General features: G+C 34.3%; 1 protein-coding gene across 1 annotated transcript in view; it reads right to left on the bottom strand.

Annotated features, from left to right (window-relative positions):
* The window catches only part of LOC129280314 (tyrosine-protein kinase BTK-like), a 28,587-nt gene extending 15,755 nt beyond the window's left edge, over positions 1 to 12,832 (bottom strand). Inside the window, exons 1-9 of the mRNA XM_064112210.1 lie at positions 12,829 to 12,832; positions 9,028 to 9,111; positions 8,068 to 8,364; positions 7,381 to 7,614; positions 6,847 to 7,080; positions 6,068 to 6,175; positions 4,998 to 5,114; positions 3,846 to 3,936; positions 1,226 to 1,293 (exon numbers count right to left, since the gene is read on the bottom strand). Of these exons, the coding sequence (XP_063968280.1) occupies positions 1,226 to 1,293; positions 3,846 to 3,936; positions 4,998 to 5,114; positions 6,068 to 6,175; positions 6,847 to 7,080; positions 7,381 to 7,614; positions 8,068 to 8,364; positions 9,028 to 9,111; positions 12,829 to 12,832 (1,237 nt within the window). The remainder of the gene's footprint in view (positions 1 to 1,225; positions 1,294 to 3,845; positions 3,937 to 4,997; positions 5,115 to 6,067; positions 6,176 to 6,846; positions 7,081 to 7,380; positions 7,615 to 8,067; positions 8,365 to 9,027; positions 9,112 to 12,828) is intronic.
* Between the last annotated feature and the right edge of the window lie 1,913 nt (positions 12,833 to 14,745).

The raw sequence follows: 14,745 nt of genomic DNA on the forward strand, positions 1-14,745 counted from the left end.
AAATTCATGAAAGGGTGAATATTTTCCATTAAAACAAATGAATATCAAAAGAAAAAAAACATAGAAATACATGAAAAATTCTAAACACAAATACATTAGCAAAAAATTGGCTTTCGCAAAAAGTTTTTCTTTGTGGAAACCTTTAAATTAGAGTACAAAGATGACATTTGTGAAAAAAACAAGAAGAAAATCTGAAGTGAAATTGGGTGTCAAATATGCAAATAATGTTTTTCATGACTAAATTTGCATATTTTATTCATAATAAATAAAAAATAATTATTTTCATAATATTTTAATACTGCCTTGTCGTTTATGTAAAGAACCTGCGTGCCAAATTTCGGCGCGATCGCGCTAACAGCGGCCCACCTCAGAAGGGGGCCATTAACCCCCCATCCCCCGTCCTCAGGGTTAAGGTCACGTTTCAGGTGTGCATTTCCACTGCTGCATATATGATACTTATACATGGACTACTACATATACATATATATATATATACACACTCATATATTTGTAAGTAACATATATAAATATATATATATATATATATATATATATATATATATATATATATATATATATATATATATATATATATATATATATATATAAATATATATATGTGTGTGTAAGTGTCATATTATGTATACGTATTTCATGGATTATTACACTATACTTTTGTATGTGAATGTAAATGTATATGCAAGGCCTATTCACAGACAACAGGAAATGCTTTATTAATATTACAGACTGTAAATTTGACTATAGCGCTGCTTTCTCCGAGTTAACTTTCGGTTGAGTTGCGGAAGGAGTGAACGATATGTTGGTCGGATTTTAATCTTCTTTTTACAATTCTTAAAAGAATTCTGTGAAAAAAGTTACGAGCCGACCAGTCACCCGAACGTTTAAGGAAGCACCGCTAGTCAAATTTACAATATGAGTATTATCAATTTACCATTTTCCTGATGTTTGTGAACAGGCCTGATATATAAATCTTTACGTGAAACATGACATCAGGTTTCCTGATTAGATTCTCATGCTATAGGTATAGTAAGAATCTAATAAGGAAAAAGAATAAGTCTTGGGGTTTTTTTTTCCTTGGAAAATATGCTATTATACAGTTTTTGTTTTGTCTGCTTGTTAATGCATAAACAATATTCATGAAGGTCAATAATGATAAACCCCTTTACTTTACAGACTGTCTATCAAATTGATTTTTTTTTCTTACCAGCTCCGCTGTCAATAGTTTCGTAGGTTACGGTACAGTTTCGATCCTGGGCCAAATTCTGTTCTCTCCTGACAAGAAAAAAATAAAATAAACGAACATCTTATTGACAAATTCATGTATATCAAGGTTTAAGCCACTATTCAGTAAAGCTTGTCTATGTCCGTAATTTCAGGTTACTAGGCTTAGGTCAAAGGTTATTTGAATGTCAGTAAAATAGGATCGACTTCAGGACTTAACCAAATACTAAGAGTTTGAGTTTTCAAGATAATTTTTATTTTATTTTAACTCCTTAGTTAGTTAAACTTGGAAATAATGGTTATTATGTATAATAATAATAATATTCCGCATTTATATAGCGCTTAATACATCGGAACGACGTCTCTAAGCGCTTTACAGACATATTATTACCCCGGTCATCGGATCCTTGCATGCCCGCATACAATGTATGCACCTTCTCCACTCCCTGGGGAGCATTCCAACAAGAGTTCCAAGACTCAATTGCTAGGCATACTACATATAGGCTTTCACATCCTACCGGGTACCCATTTAACACCTGGGTGGAGAGTGGCAAAGTGTGGATTAACGCCTTGCCAAAGGACGCTAGGCCATGGTGGGATTCGAACACACGACCCTCTGATTACAAGGCGAGAGTCAGAACCGCTACACCACGACGCTTCCACTATAGGCCTGTATAGGCCTGGACAATTACATGGGGGCATATTCTTAGGTCACTGGGTAAATGTCAAAGGTCATTTTAGATTAACTAACAGTTGTGAACAACTATGTTGATGCGATAATTCAAATTACATTCATATATATTTTAACAGAGTTTCAGTCACATACGAAACTTTAATTGTTTATTTTGATGAGAGAATTTGGAACTTGTTAAAGGAGAATAGTTATATGTTTGAGTATATGTTTTATAAGATTCTCATGGACTTTGCCTTAATGTTAAATACAAATTGAAGAAAAAAAAAACAAATTTATAATTGATTTAATATTGGAATTCTGTTTTATCATGAAAATCATTTACCTTTGATAATTTGTTTGCCCACTTATTTTGTGTAATGTTTTCAAAATATGACATTCAATGGAAATGATGAAATATATATTATACATGTATGTTCATATCTGAGACAGGATTCTAATATTCTTAGAAAAAGGAAAAAAATGATTGCATGATTATTTTTACAAAAATTTGATTTGCAAGTTTACATCGTCCAAAGTTAGTTCAAATTTGAAAAAAGAGTACTATTACGGACAAGTTTGTTATGTCAAAATGTTGTATTTTTTTGGTTGATGAAACGTTAATGAGAGAAATATACAAATAGAAAAAGAAATAAAATTATTAGTTTGAATAGGTCCAGGTATAGAACGAGGATCTTATTCAATTTTATCTTGATAGGATCTCAATTTATTATGAAATGATTTCTTGTGTCCTTCATGACTTGAAGATTCTGATGGAATATTGTCATATGAATAATTTACAGATTCGAAAATCATTTTCTATGTACTGTTATTTTATAGTTTAATTTATGACCATGTTTACTTTAAATTTGTTTTGAGATCCTAAAATGAGGACATTTTATTTGGAGAAAGGAATATTATGTGGGGAACTAGTTTGTACATTATTCAAGTTTATTGCTGTTTTGTTTGTTCATTTCAGTTTTCGTTACAAGTTCCTTACTCTTAAGCCAGAGTCCAAAGTTCTTTAACCCCTCTCTCATTTACAGGACATTGCTCTACTCTAAAATAACCCTGATTTACATTCCCCCTTTTCTTTAGTCACCATCAGCCTTCTTGCTTTTGTTATCCCCATCTCCTTTGTTATATACCTTCATCCATCCTTTATTCCTTGCATCTCACACTTGACCATTCCTTTTGTTATCAAATTCCTTTATCTCTTGGTCTTCTCTTCAGCTGTGTTACTCCCCTCCTCTCTCTTGGTTGACTGAATCATGAATATTTATGTTGTATGACTCCTTATGTGTGATTGGTTATTATCCATGATGATTCCTTACTTTCTTATTGTCACCTTCCAAGTTAATTTGAATATGTATTGAAATCTAGTACCTTGCGCAAAGAAAGCCTAGAGAAGATATGAAGAATAATATATGCCCTGCCAAGCTAAGGCAGTTGAGCACAGACCTTCAAACCAGCAACATCTACCTCTTCATCTGTTCTTGTTCTGTGTTGGAAGAACCCGCGTATACTTAGAGCTAATCAAGTAAAAAATATAGCTCCTACAGTTTGTTTATATCATTGATAAAAGAAGTAAGCAGAGAAAATGGAAGAAAAAAAAATAAGTAAAATGATATTTAAAAAAACCGTAACAATTATAATAATAATGATAATAATCACTATATTACTGAAGAAGATTAACAAGAGGAAGGAGATGAACAAGAATAATGATAAGAAGAAGAAGACGAAGAAGAAAAAAAAGAAGAAGAAAAAGAAGGAGGAGGAGAAGGAGATGAAGAAAAGGAAAAATAAAACTAGAAGCATAAACGTAGGTATCATAATGCTAATGATAATGGTGGTTGCGGTTGTGATTATTTTATGAAGACTAATAGGCCCTTTCTAATATTTTTTCAAGAGTACTCTTATAAATTTCTCTCACCTATTACGTCTTCTACACAGAAAGACCAATCCAATGACAAAGACGATGACTATCAGAGCGGAGGCAATGCCAACACTAATATAGATGATACCTGAATACGGGAAACAAGGAAATACGTTAGATCAATATCTGTTCATTTTCGAAGTACACAAGTCATGTTACAGGGAAGGAAACAAAGGCCTTTGTGAATTTCCTAAATATATACTCTATGTAAGACAAATGACTGGAATGGCAAGTTAAACACAGTTAACCAAAAATGTTACCTTAAATCTTCGAGATTCACAGGAGTTGGGAAATGTAAAGCTAAATCTGGAAAGATTGAAATTATGTAGAATTATAATGCTGCCTGTCATCAATAACATAATATCAGAATATAACAAAACAAAGAAGATGAAACGGGGGTCGGAGACATTGCACTTTTTAGCAGATTGGTTGTAAGCGGACAAAGCAAGTAAAGTCTGGATTGATTTTAAAGAAAATTCGACATTTCACCCCTCCCCCTGCAAAAAAATGTAACACAAGAACCAATCATCGATCTTACTTATGACCGATAACAGTAGTTTTAAGGGGTGTGAGAGTTCAATTTTTAGCTGATTTCAGCTATTTTTGCTAGTGACTTTTAGCTTAATTTCAGCTTACTTTCGCTTTCCTCTGTAATAAAAAACGTATGGGAGCTCTTTCAATTTCAGTTTTTTTCTAGCTCTTTGTATCCGTGATTGCTCACACCCTTTGATCATGTTTTGATCGTATACTTCATTCAATAGTAGATCCATTCACAATGTGAGTCATATGGTAATACTCGATGGAAAACTAACAAGTGCAATAGGCAATTGTAGTTTTTACGACTAAGGCCCACTCTTTTCAGTACTTTTCTTTAAAATTCTCCTTTTTTATTCCCCTTCTAGTAATTTTCACTCCTTTTGTTTCAATTACATCCCTTGAATAACCACACGGAGGCGTCACCCCCATCCCTGATGGTCAAGGACAAGACCGTTAGTTTGAGAATGAGTGCAATGCCATCGTCACCCGACGAAACCGACATCAGACCGACCAGTAGGTCCATGGTTGTATCCAATGACATACCATCGGTCCGTTAGGCGCCGGTTCCGTTGATGTGACTGCAGCATAATGCGTAATAAAAATCATAGTCACCCCTTTGGTTTTCAGTGTGATTCACATCGGCCATGCCAGTGAACGTGATTTGGTATCTCTCCTCTTCTTGATTTGCGGTCACAGGTGGTAAATGTGAAGGTGAAGTGGAACTGAAACCTACAAATCATATATTGGTAAATGGAACAAGTGTTATAAACAATGAAAAAATATTCGCTTTGAATATTAACAAAGAATGATGATGGTGATGATGATGGTGGTGGTGGTGATGGTAACGATGATGACGATGGGATGATGATGATGATGTTGAATGTAATAACAATAGCTTTTAGTTTTAATAACAATCGTAATGACATTAATAATCATTATCGTCACATATAGTGACGGAAAATGTCCATCTCAATGATGAGTAACTTCATAAAAGCCTATTTTGCATGCCACGGCTGTGCGTTTTGGTGTACGCATGGGACAAGCATGGAGCTATTAACATAGAATAGCTCCATGGGACATGGTGGAAATTTCAAACTGATTCAGAGATCATCTGTTAATAGCTCCATGGTTCTAGATTCGCCCTGGACATGATGGGTGCATTCACTGTGACGGTGGCATGAAAGAAGCTCGTATACAGACGCAAATACCTGAATAATCACATCTGATGATTATACATGAAACTGTACGTCTTCAACAAACAAAATTAGGCAAACAGATCAAGACACGCTTCCCCACCTGCCCACAGCCCAATGGAATCTTTAAGATTCAATCTATTCGAAAAATGAGGCAGTATGAAAAAACAAGCATAAACCACTTGTTTCTACAACAAATTATATTATATGCTTTTCCATTATCATTATCATTATTGTTATTATTATTAATATTATCATTTGCTTTTTTTATCATATCGAATCATTCCAATCTTGTAAACATGTAATTGTGTTGACTTATTTCAATAAAACATACAAAAAAACGTTTCAATCTAACAATTATAATATGCATCTAGAAATCTGATTGAATTTGTATACCGATCCAAATCAATGTATGTTGTTGATTATTAGCTGGAAATTAACTGGATCTTTTTCTAGATCGATCCTTTTTCTAAAGTCTAGAGCTATTACCTTTTTGATCATTGGTCAGCGTCATGCTATATGTTCTGGTCGATGGAATTAGGTTGGTTTGTCCTCTTACCTTGGTCGTCGGAAAAGGGGGTAAAGTTGAAATAAAACCTGCAAATTATGGTAAAGTAGAAATATATTGATAAATACGAAGATCTTTTTTAGTTTATTACTAAACGCAACGCAACTATAATAGCTCGTCCTTCCACTATTCTATACTATCACTGGTGCTTACACTGATACTGTACCTATAGTGCTGCTGATGCTACGATACTTCTGTTGCTACTGATCATACTTACTAAGAAATTACTATTCCTAATCTACACCGTCCTTTAGATTCGATACAGTATTGGATTCTTTGAATAACATATTGTTCATATCAAACTAGATGAAACTCTCTGAAAGTTTCAAAGGTTTCCTAGTTTGGATTATATTTCTTCTCTAAGCGTTTCCATTGTCACAATGTCTCGTGCTAGATCCCTGTACATCTTGCATGGACCTTACTAGTTAAGATATATTGTTGCTGTACAGGTGAGTCTCAATCGAAGTAAGTGGGAAGAGAAAACCTAAGTTCCAAAAATAATAATAACGAAAATGATACACGTAAATAACATTTCTGCGACACCGATATCTATTTGCATTTTAACATTTTGACAGTAAAATTATTAAAAATAGCCTTAAAAACGGTCTGGTGAACAGACTTGAAGTAGAAGATTTTCCACGTTAAAATGTTCCCAAAGAAAGGTTTTCATTTTTGCTCATCAATCAAATGAAAAACTTACCCGTTGGCCTACATGTTGGAGGATCATGATCCCAGACAACATCATGTGTACTATTACGAGGACTGTAGCTCCTATTTCTGTACTTCTGAACACATTGGATAGCATCGGGTCCTTGTAGATCATATCCATCGGAGCAGTTGAAGTATACCTTGCTACCATAACGGAGAAGATCCGTTTCGTTATAGCGGAATCCGTTTACAGGGGTACCTGGGTCTTTGCAGACACCGATGCCAACTTAGAAAAAACAGGATTGAACACAAATTATAAGGATAAACTTTTAAAGTCACGCTGATTTTAAATTATGTCTCAAATATATTCAAATATATAATCATGATAATAGATCGTTTCTGATGAAGTAAATAAATAAAAATGAATAAAGAGAAATTTGAAGCGCAACTGGATCCGATTTCTGGAATAGGAATATATATATCTGCTTTGGCTGTGCATAAACATGTCATATTATTTTGTTAATGAGCAAAGGGCATACCCAAGAAAGCTTTTCATTTTTGCTCATCAATCAAATGAAAAACTTACCTGTTGGCCTACATGTTGGAGGATCATGATCCCAAACAACATCATGTGTACTATTACGAGGACTGTAGCTCCTATTTCTGTACTTCTGAACACATTGGATAACATCGGGTCCTTGTAGATCATATCCATCGGAGCAGTTGAAGTATACCTTGCTACCATAGCGGAGAAGATCCGTTTCGTTATAGCGGAATCCGTTTACAGGGGTACCAGGGTCTTCGCAAACACCGATATCGACTTAGATATGCAATATGATTAAACATAAAAATAAGTGGCTAGAATGATAGTGTTTGAAAAAGAATATGGATAAAGTAAACGTGGATATATGTTGCCTTATTTGTAAATACTAGTAAATGTCTATTATCAATAACGTGCTAACCAGAATGAGAATGTATAGATCTCTATTCAAATGTTTAGAGCTTTATAAAAAAATGTATGTTGGAGTGATATAGGATATGAACCGTTTCGTCTTTTCCAGTTGAAACTTAATATAATTATTACCAGCATATCGAGGGTATTATGTGATGAGATGAAGCGGCTAAGGGAAAAATAACCGCCTCCCCCTCCCTCCCAGCCGCCAACCCCCCCCCCCCCTCCCACCCCCTCCCCGATATGCTGAGCACACAAAGTTCACCCATTCACCTAATTTAACGCATAAGAAATATAATGTAGAGAATACATATATTTTACCTTGGTAAATGGAGATTCTATCTGAGCCTCCACATGACTCAAGATTATCCCCAGGACAAATATCATCACATTGGTGATCCCGAACTTTTCCATCTCGGGAAATGTCTTCATCTCGTGCACCGCAGAAACATTGTACAGTATACTCTACACCTGCGTAAAAGTGTCCTTCATTTTTACATATTTTGATGCAGAGGTCAATTGTCAGACTACCATGATATCCTGGACCATCGGAAAGCAAACGAATTCTTCCGAATCCAAACTGGTTTTCATCTATGTAACAGCCTAGGTATCCTGGTTCTGAATTAAAATGAGAATTAAAACGTTCATGGAGATGTATGATCGGCCATGAGTCAGACAACCCAGGTCAAGCTAGATACAGTTGTTTTTCGTAACCCAAAGACTAAAATACATAGTAAAACCCCGGGAGTAATACATCATAATGCAATTCAATCAATACAATCAAGATTCTGCATAATTTTCTATTCAACAAAAGTATTGTAGATTAATATTTGACTTCTTTAATTTCTTTTCAGTAAAGATATACACCACATAGGGAAGAAACTTACAACTCTGTGAAATTTATTCGTCACACTGTGACAGTTTCCCCTTTTTCATTTTTTTAAGTATGGTTTTCTCACACATTCAACTGTAATAAAGTTGGACACCTTTCATTCCTTGGCTAAGTTACTGTATGAGAATATCCACAATGTTGTCATACTGTACCGTGTACCATACATGCCATAATGTGAAAACGGGTGTGTCAATGGGTGTACAGATGCGCCGACCAGGATATGCATGTACTAGACAGAATTATTAGACAATTTAAATGTTATAACTTTTATGTAATGATATAAAAAAAAAAAAAAAAATCCTTAGCACTATGGTACATGTATTTTGGTGTTTCCTTGTTTATCCAAAACAACTGTTTGATGGGGTAGATAAGCCTCATCTGGTTGTTACCTTTGCAAGAAACAGCTCTTATGCGAAGTTTCACATTCTCCTTGCATTCACGATCAGATATTTGACATTGCAAATTCGTCCCATCTGAAATGAATCAATATCCAATCCAAATCATTTCATTTTCATATGTAGGAGGATTTTGTTTGAAATTCGAAATCACCATTATGTAAGATAAAAGCAATATTAGCAAAAGGAGAAGTGCTGGTGTTGGTGTTCGTTGTAGAAGTCGAAGTAGAAAAAGATTTTTTTTTAAGTTAATAAAGGAGTAACATTAGTAGTAGGGCCTAGTATATGGTTGTAGTAGTAGTAGTAGCAGCAGTAGTAGCATTTCTATGAAAAGAAGTTTTACACTGTTAAAAAAACAGTAGATTTTACAGATGAAAAAATAAAAAACAGATTTTACAAAAAGAAATAACAAAATCATTATGTAAATTAATATATCATGAACATTTTCTACAATATTACAAAACAGGCCTGTTTTAAAAAAGGGGGAAAACAGTTTTATTACAACAAATTTCTAGGGTTACATACACCCAATACAAATTGTATGTAATTTTACACAAATGCATGTAAGATTACACAGTGCAGTAAGATTACAGGTGTTCTCGAGACTCTGCTGCAGGAATGTTTGTTTTTTAAGTAGAAATTTTCTAACAGTGTAGAGGAAGTTGTTTAGTTTTGTTTGGTTTTATTTACCCTATAAAAATCGCATCAATATACATTTTACGAATATGAAAAATAATTGCGAACATTGTCAGGATGTGTAAACAAAAAAAATAAAGAAATACGGATGGATCTCTTTATTTATGGCACTGTGATCCTAATTATTCCAAGAGACCCAATAGAAGACAGTCGGCAGTGGTAGCAGTGATCGTAGTAGTCGATGGTAATACTATTATATAATAGTAGTGGTATCAGTAGTAATATAGTAGTAGTAGTAGTAATAATAATAATAACAATAATGAAACGTTTTTGTATAGCGCAAAATACATAAGCAAAGGTGCATGTCTCTAAGCTCTTTTTACAAAAGGAGTGGAGATGGAGGGGAGAGCACTGGGTTCTTACATTAATTGTTTACAAAATGGTGACTAAATGTACTTTCAAGCTATTTCTAAACTTTCGTATGGTTGTATATTTCCAAGATATTCTGGCAGATTATTCCATAAAATAGCAGCTGCATGTGAAAATGATCTTTCCCATATGACTCTGTCACATGGTAGTAGTAGTAGTTGTAGTAGAAGTAGTAGTAGTAGTAGTAGTAGTAGTAGTAGTAGTAGTAGTAGTAGTAGAAGAAGGGTTAGTAGTAGTCAGTAGTAGTAGTAGTAGTAGTAGTAGTAGTAGGAGTAGTATTGGTAGTAGGAGGAGGAGGAGTAGTAGTAAAAGTAGTAGTAGAAGTAGTAGTAGTAGTAGTAGTAGTAGTAGTAGTAGTAGTAGAGGTAGTAGTAGTAGTAGTTGTTGTTGTAGCAGCAGCAGCAGCATTAGTAGTAGTAGTAGTAGTAGTAGTAGTAGTAGTAGTAGTAGTAGTAGTAGTAGTAGTAATAGTAATAGTAGCTGTCAGGTAGTAGACGTTGAAGTACAAGTAGTAGTAGCGATAGTATTATAGTCCAGGAAAAATAACTGATTTTGGGGGTCAACCGCAAACAAATTGCAATATAATTTTTTTTACCACAATGCATTTCCCTGAAGTCCCCAAAATGACATACTAAAAGTCCAGAAAAATTCCAGTAGTGGAAAGACGTCTAATTTGCATAAATCCAAAATGGCTGCCAAATTTTCAGAAAATTTGAATTTTCGTACATACATTTTGACAAGAACATCTAATTGCCACAAAATTAGTGTCATATGAAAGAGAAATAAATTTCCTATAATTTGGTACTATACACAACAAAAAAAGTAAGTCCCCCCTTAAACAAACATCAATAATTTCCGAACCAATGCGAGTTTTTATTATATTTTTACATGAGCGTGTAGGTAATTTTATAGGCTACCCTCTGAGTAAATGATATGGACGTATTTTACGTCATGCTTCAGTGGGCACGGTCAGAAGGCAAAAATGCCACTTTTCAAAAGTCACAAGCCAAATATCATGACTTTGATTCCATTTTTATTGGAACTAATTCCACATTCTCATCATGAAAAATAGTCAGAAGGCTTGTAAAAGGTACTTTCTAAAAGACGATACAACTTTTCTGGCTAAATTTCACGGTTGAATGAACACCAGTCCAAATTTGCTATAATTGGATTTTTACACATATCTATCAATAAAAATGATAGAATATGATGACAGTTATTTTTGGGAAGAGTATCTTCAACAATATTCATTGTTTCACGGTTCAATGAACATTAATTGAAAACAAAAGATACGATTTTCAAATATCATAGGCAAGTATTGTTTCATTTTGGTAACTGAAAATGATCTTTTCTCAACTTTTTCGTTATGTTCATGACCAATTAATATGCTTCAATGATTCACAGGCGTTTAATTAAACATTCACGCTTGAATGAACATGTGGAATGTGATTAGCTCTTTTTTACGTTATTGGAAAAAATGTAATTTGTAACTATGGATATCTATCACAAACCTCCTTGCATGGTTCATTTGATTTGATTTTTATGAAAATCCCGATGTTTAATGCATCAGTGAGCACACAATATTCGAAAATTATGCAAATGAGAAGAAAGTTCAAGGCCCTGGCCCCACTCTGTGTCGTATCAAATGGTTATTTTGGTGTGCGCACATTTTGGATAGTGTTACACTGAATCCATGTGCGAAGTTTCATGAAATAACTGTTGGCAGAAGTAACAAAAACCGTCCATGAAACAAACCCTCCTTTCATATTTGTTAAAATGTTGACTTCCTCTCTCATAGACTTGTGTACATTATGGGTGCATATGTTTAAGAAGAAGTAACCCCCTATTCAATGTGGTGGAACTTCTTTTCAAGTCTGTCTTTAGCAATGTCATTTGGCAGTAATGTTTATCAACCTATGGGCATAATTCTGTGCAAAAATGAAATCGATTTGTTTATTTATGGATGAGTGAGCACACATCAAAGTGGGAAATTGGGTATTTTCAATGTCACAGACCCATTTTAAATGGTAATAAAGTGAATATTGGGGGCAAATTCGGTTTCAAATGTGACTTTAATTGCTGTTGTTTTTATCATCCATCATTTCTATCACCACACACTTTCCGAAGTTTTAAAATTTTCATGGTTGAGCGAGCACATTCGAAAACTTAGGAATGAATACTCTTTATACTGCATAAATGTATTTATTCTTACAAATTCTCATGATCAGTTTAATTTATGGACAAATCAGTGGTGGATCCAGAATTTTAAAATGGGGGAGGGGCCTATAATAGGGGGAGCCACCAACATTTTCAAATTTTAACATGATCTAACAAGTTGTAGAGGATACTACCATAAACCCCTTTTGATGATACGTCACTATACAGGGGCCGCGGAACGGTTTTCAAAGTGGGGGGGGGGGCTGACCATGCAAAAAATCACAATCGTATGGTCATTTTTACATTTTTGTACATGCTTTTGGAAAATAGTGGGGGGCTGAGCCCCCCCCCCCCCCCCCCCCGCGGCCCCTGCATTATTGTGCTCACTCAACCATGAACATACGATATCAAAATTGTGTGTGGAGTGGCTAAATGATGGATAGTAAAACAGCATTGACACCATAAAATTCACCTAAAAACAACTTTTGCCCAGCTTTGTATTTGCACAATCTGAAAAACGACTCTTGTGACTTTCAAAAATGGTCATTTTTAATTCAATCTTTAATTACTCACGCATGGCTCAACCGATCAATCTCATTTTTCCCCAGAGGTTGCTTAATGAGTGTAGAAAACCACCTACGAAATATCATATCTCAAAATAATTCCGTTCAAAAGTTACAGCAATTTGATTTAGGGGGGACTTACTTTTTTTGTTGTGTATATTTATAAGGGATAAATAGATAATTTGGCTGAGATTTTTTAGTAGAAAACTGCATTTTGTCATTTTTTCCAAAAATTGAAAATTTTGGAAATACATGATTTTACATAAATCTAAGAAAAATGAAGCAATTACCTTGAAATGTTCCAGAAAACTTTAATGATATACTATTATCATGTGGATGCAATTCTAAATTGGTGTCATTCTTTTTAACAAATTTATAAGGTATCAAAGTTGACTATTCAAATTTCACAAATGTCGCGTTTTGTATGCATTTTCGTACACTAATATGTATAACGTATCTAGTGTATACAGTACAGTAGTTAAAGATCGTATGCATTTATCTACGCTTTTTAACCACTTAGTTAAGATTAGGCTTTTCTTTATCAGCTACATAAAAATGGCTGGCACATTGACGCCTACCCCTCTCAGGCATGTCAGGGGGCTGTCAAAGTCACGCCCTCTGGCTATATCATGTTGAACAATGTGTATCAAAATTAACGCAACCACATTTCGTTCCAAATTTGTGAAAAATTTATTAGCTTTATAATTCAGGAAAAAATACTGATTTAGGGGGTCAACCTCAAACAAATTGCACAAGAATTTTTTTACTGCAATGCATTTCCTTGAAGTCCCCAAAATTTCATACTAAAAGTGTTTTTAAAATCCATGTAGTGGAAAGACGTCTTATTTGCATAAATCCAAAATGGCAGCCATCGCAAGAATTTTCAGTAATGATTACTTATAGTAGTACAAACACTTGTCTGATCTAGCACTTTAAAAAAATTATGATTAAAGCATTTACCTTTCACCAGTGTTATATCTTACCATAGGCTTCTTCTTAAAATTGGGATGCAAGTCAGATTTGGCCTCTGCTGACCTCTAGAGGTCAATGACCTTAAGGTCAACGACCACAGAATATCAGAAAATTGATGTTTTGCATCATTAGCTCATGATAAATATAATAATAATGCAAACAAAATTATTATTCAACATTGACTTTCAATGTAACCTGATATTCTAGAACGAATTTTGTGTATTATGTTGACCTTTGACCCTGGAGCACTGGAAAAGGTCAATAACATTAACATATTACAATATTGATACTTAGCATCAGTGGTTTATGATAAACAGGCCTATCGTGAAAAAATTGCAATACAATTTATTTCAGCACAATGCATTTTCATGAAGTCTCAAAAATGACATACTAAAAGTCCAGAAAAATCCATGTAGTGGAAAGATATCTAGTTTGTATAAATCCGAAATGTAGGCCATCGTGATAATTTTTATTTGAAATGCCTCAATTAATTTTTTACAGTTATCATCTATGTACACTTCCCGAGAGACTTGCAAGTTTTCCCATCTAGATTGTAACCTGGTGTAGTTGCTCTTTAGAAGGGAGATGCAGCTTACCACGATGCTGGTTCGCACTGCACTTCTCTTCCCATAACTTGCAGAATGGTGACTCTGTCAGAGCATGGACCTATAATAGGTCCATGGTCAGAGGTTGGACAGAATTAAAAATATGTTTCCTAGATTTTAGGCTTTTTCAACTAGTTTGGCATCATAGATTTGATGGACGCTACGCCAGTATGAGTTATATGTATTTATAGTATTACGCCTCTTGGCGTTCCATACTTGTCATGTGTTGTACACAATTACGATGCTTTGTATTTTATGTTTAACGATGACTCGGTCACGGTTAATTAAACTCATCCCAACCTATACTTGGATCGTCTGACGTTTCACCTTTTATTTGTTCTTGCGTGGTG

Source organism: Lytechinus pictus, chromosome 17 (assembly GCF_037042905.1).
Source record: "Lytechinus pictus isolate F3 Inbred chromosome 17, Lp3.0, whole genome shotgun sequence".
Taxonomy (NCBI): Eukaryota; Metazoa; Echinodermata; class Echinoidea; order Temnopleuroida; family Toxopneustidae; genus Lytechinus; species Lytechinus pictus.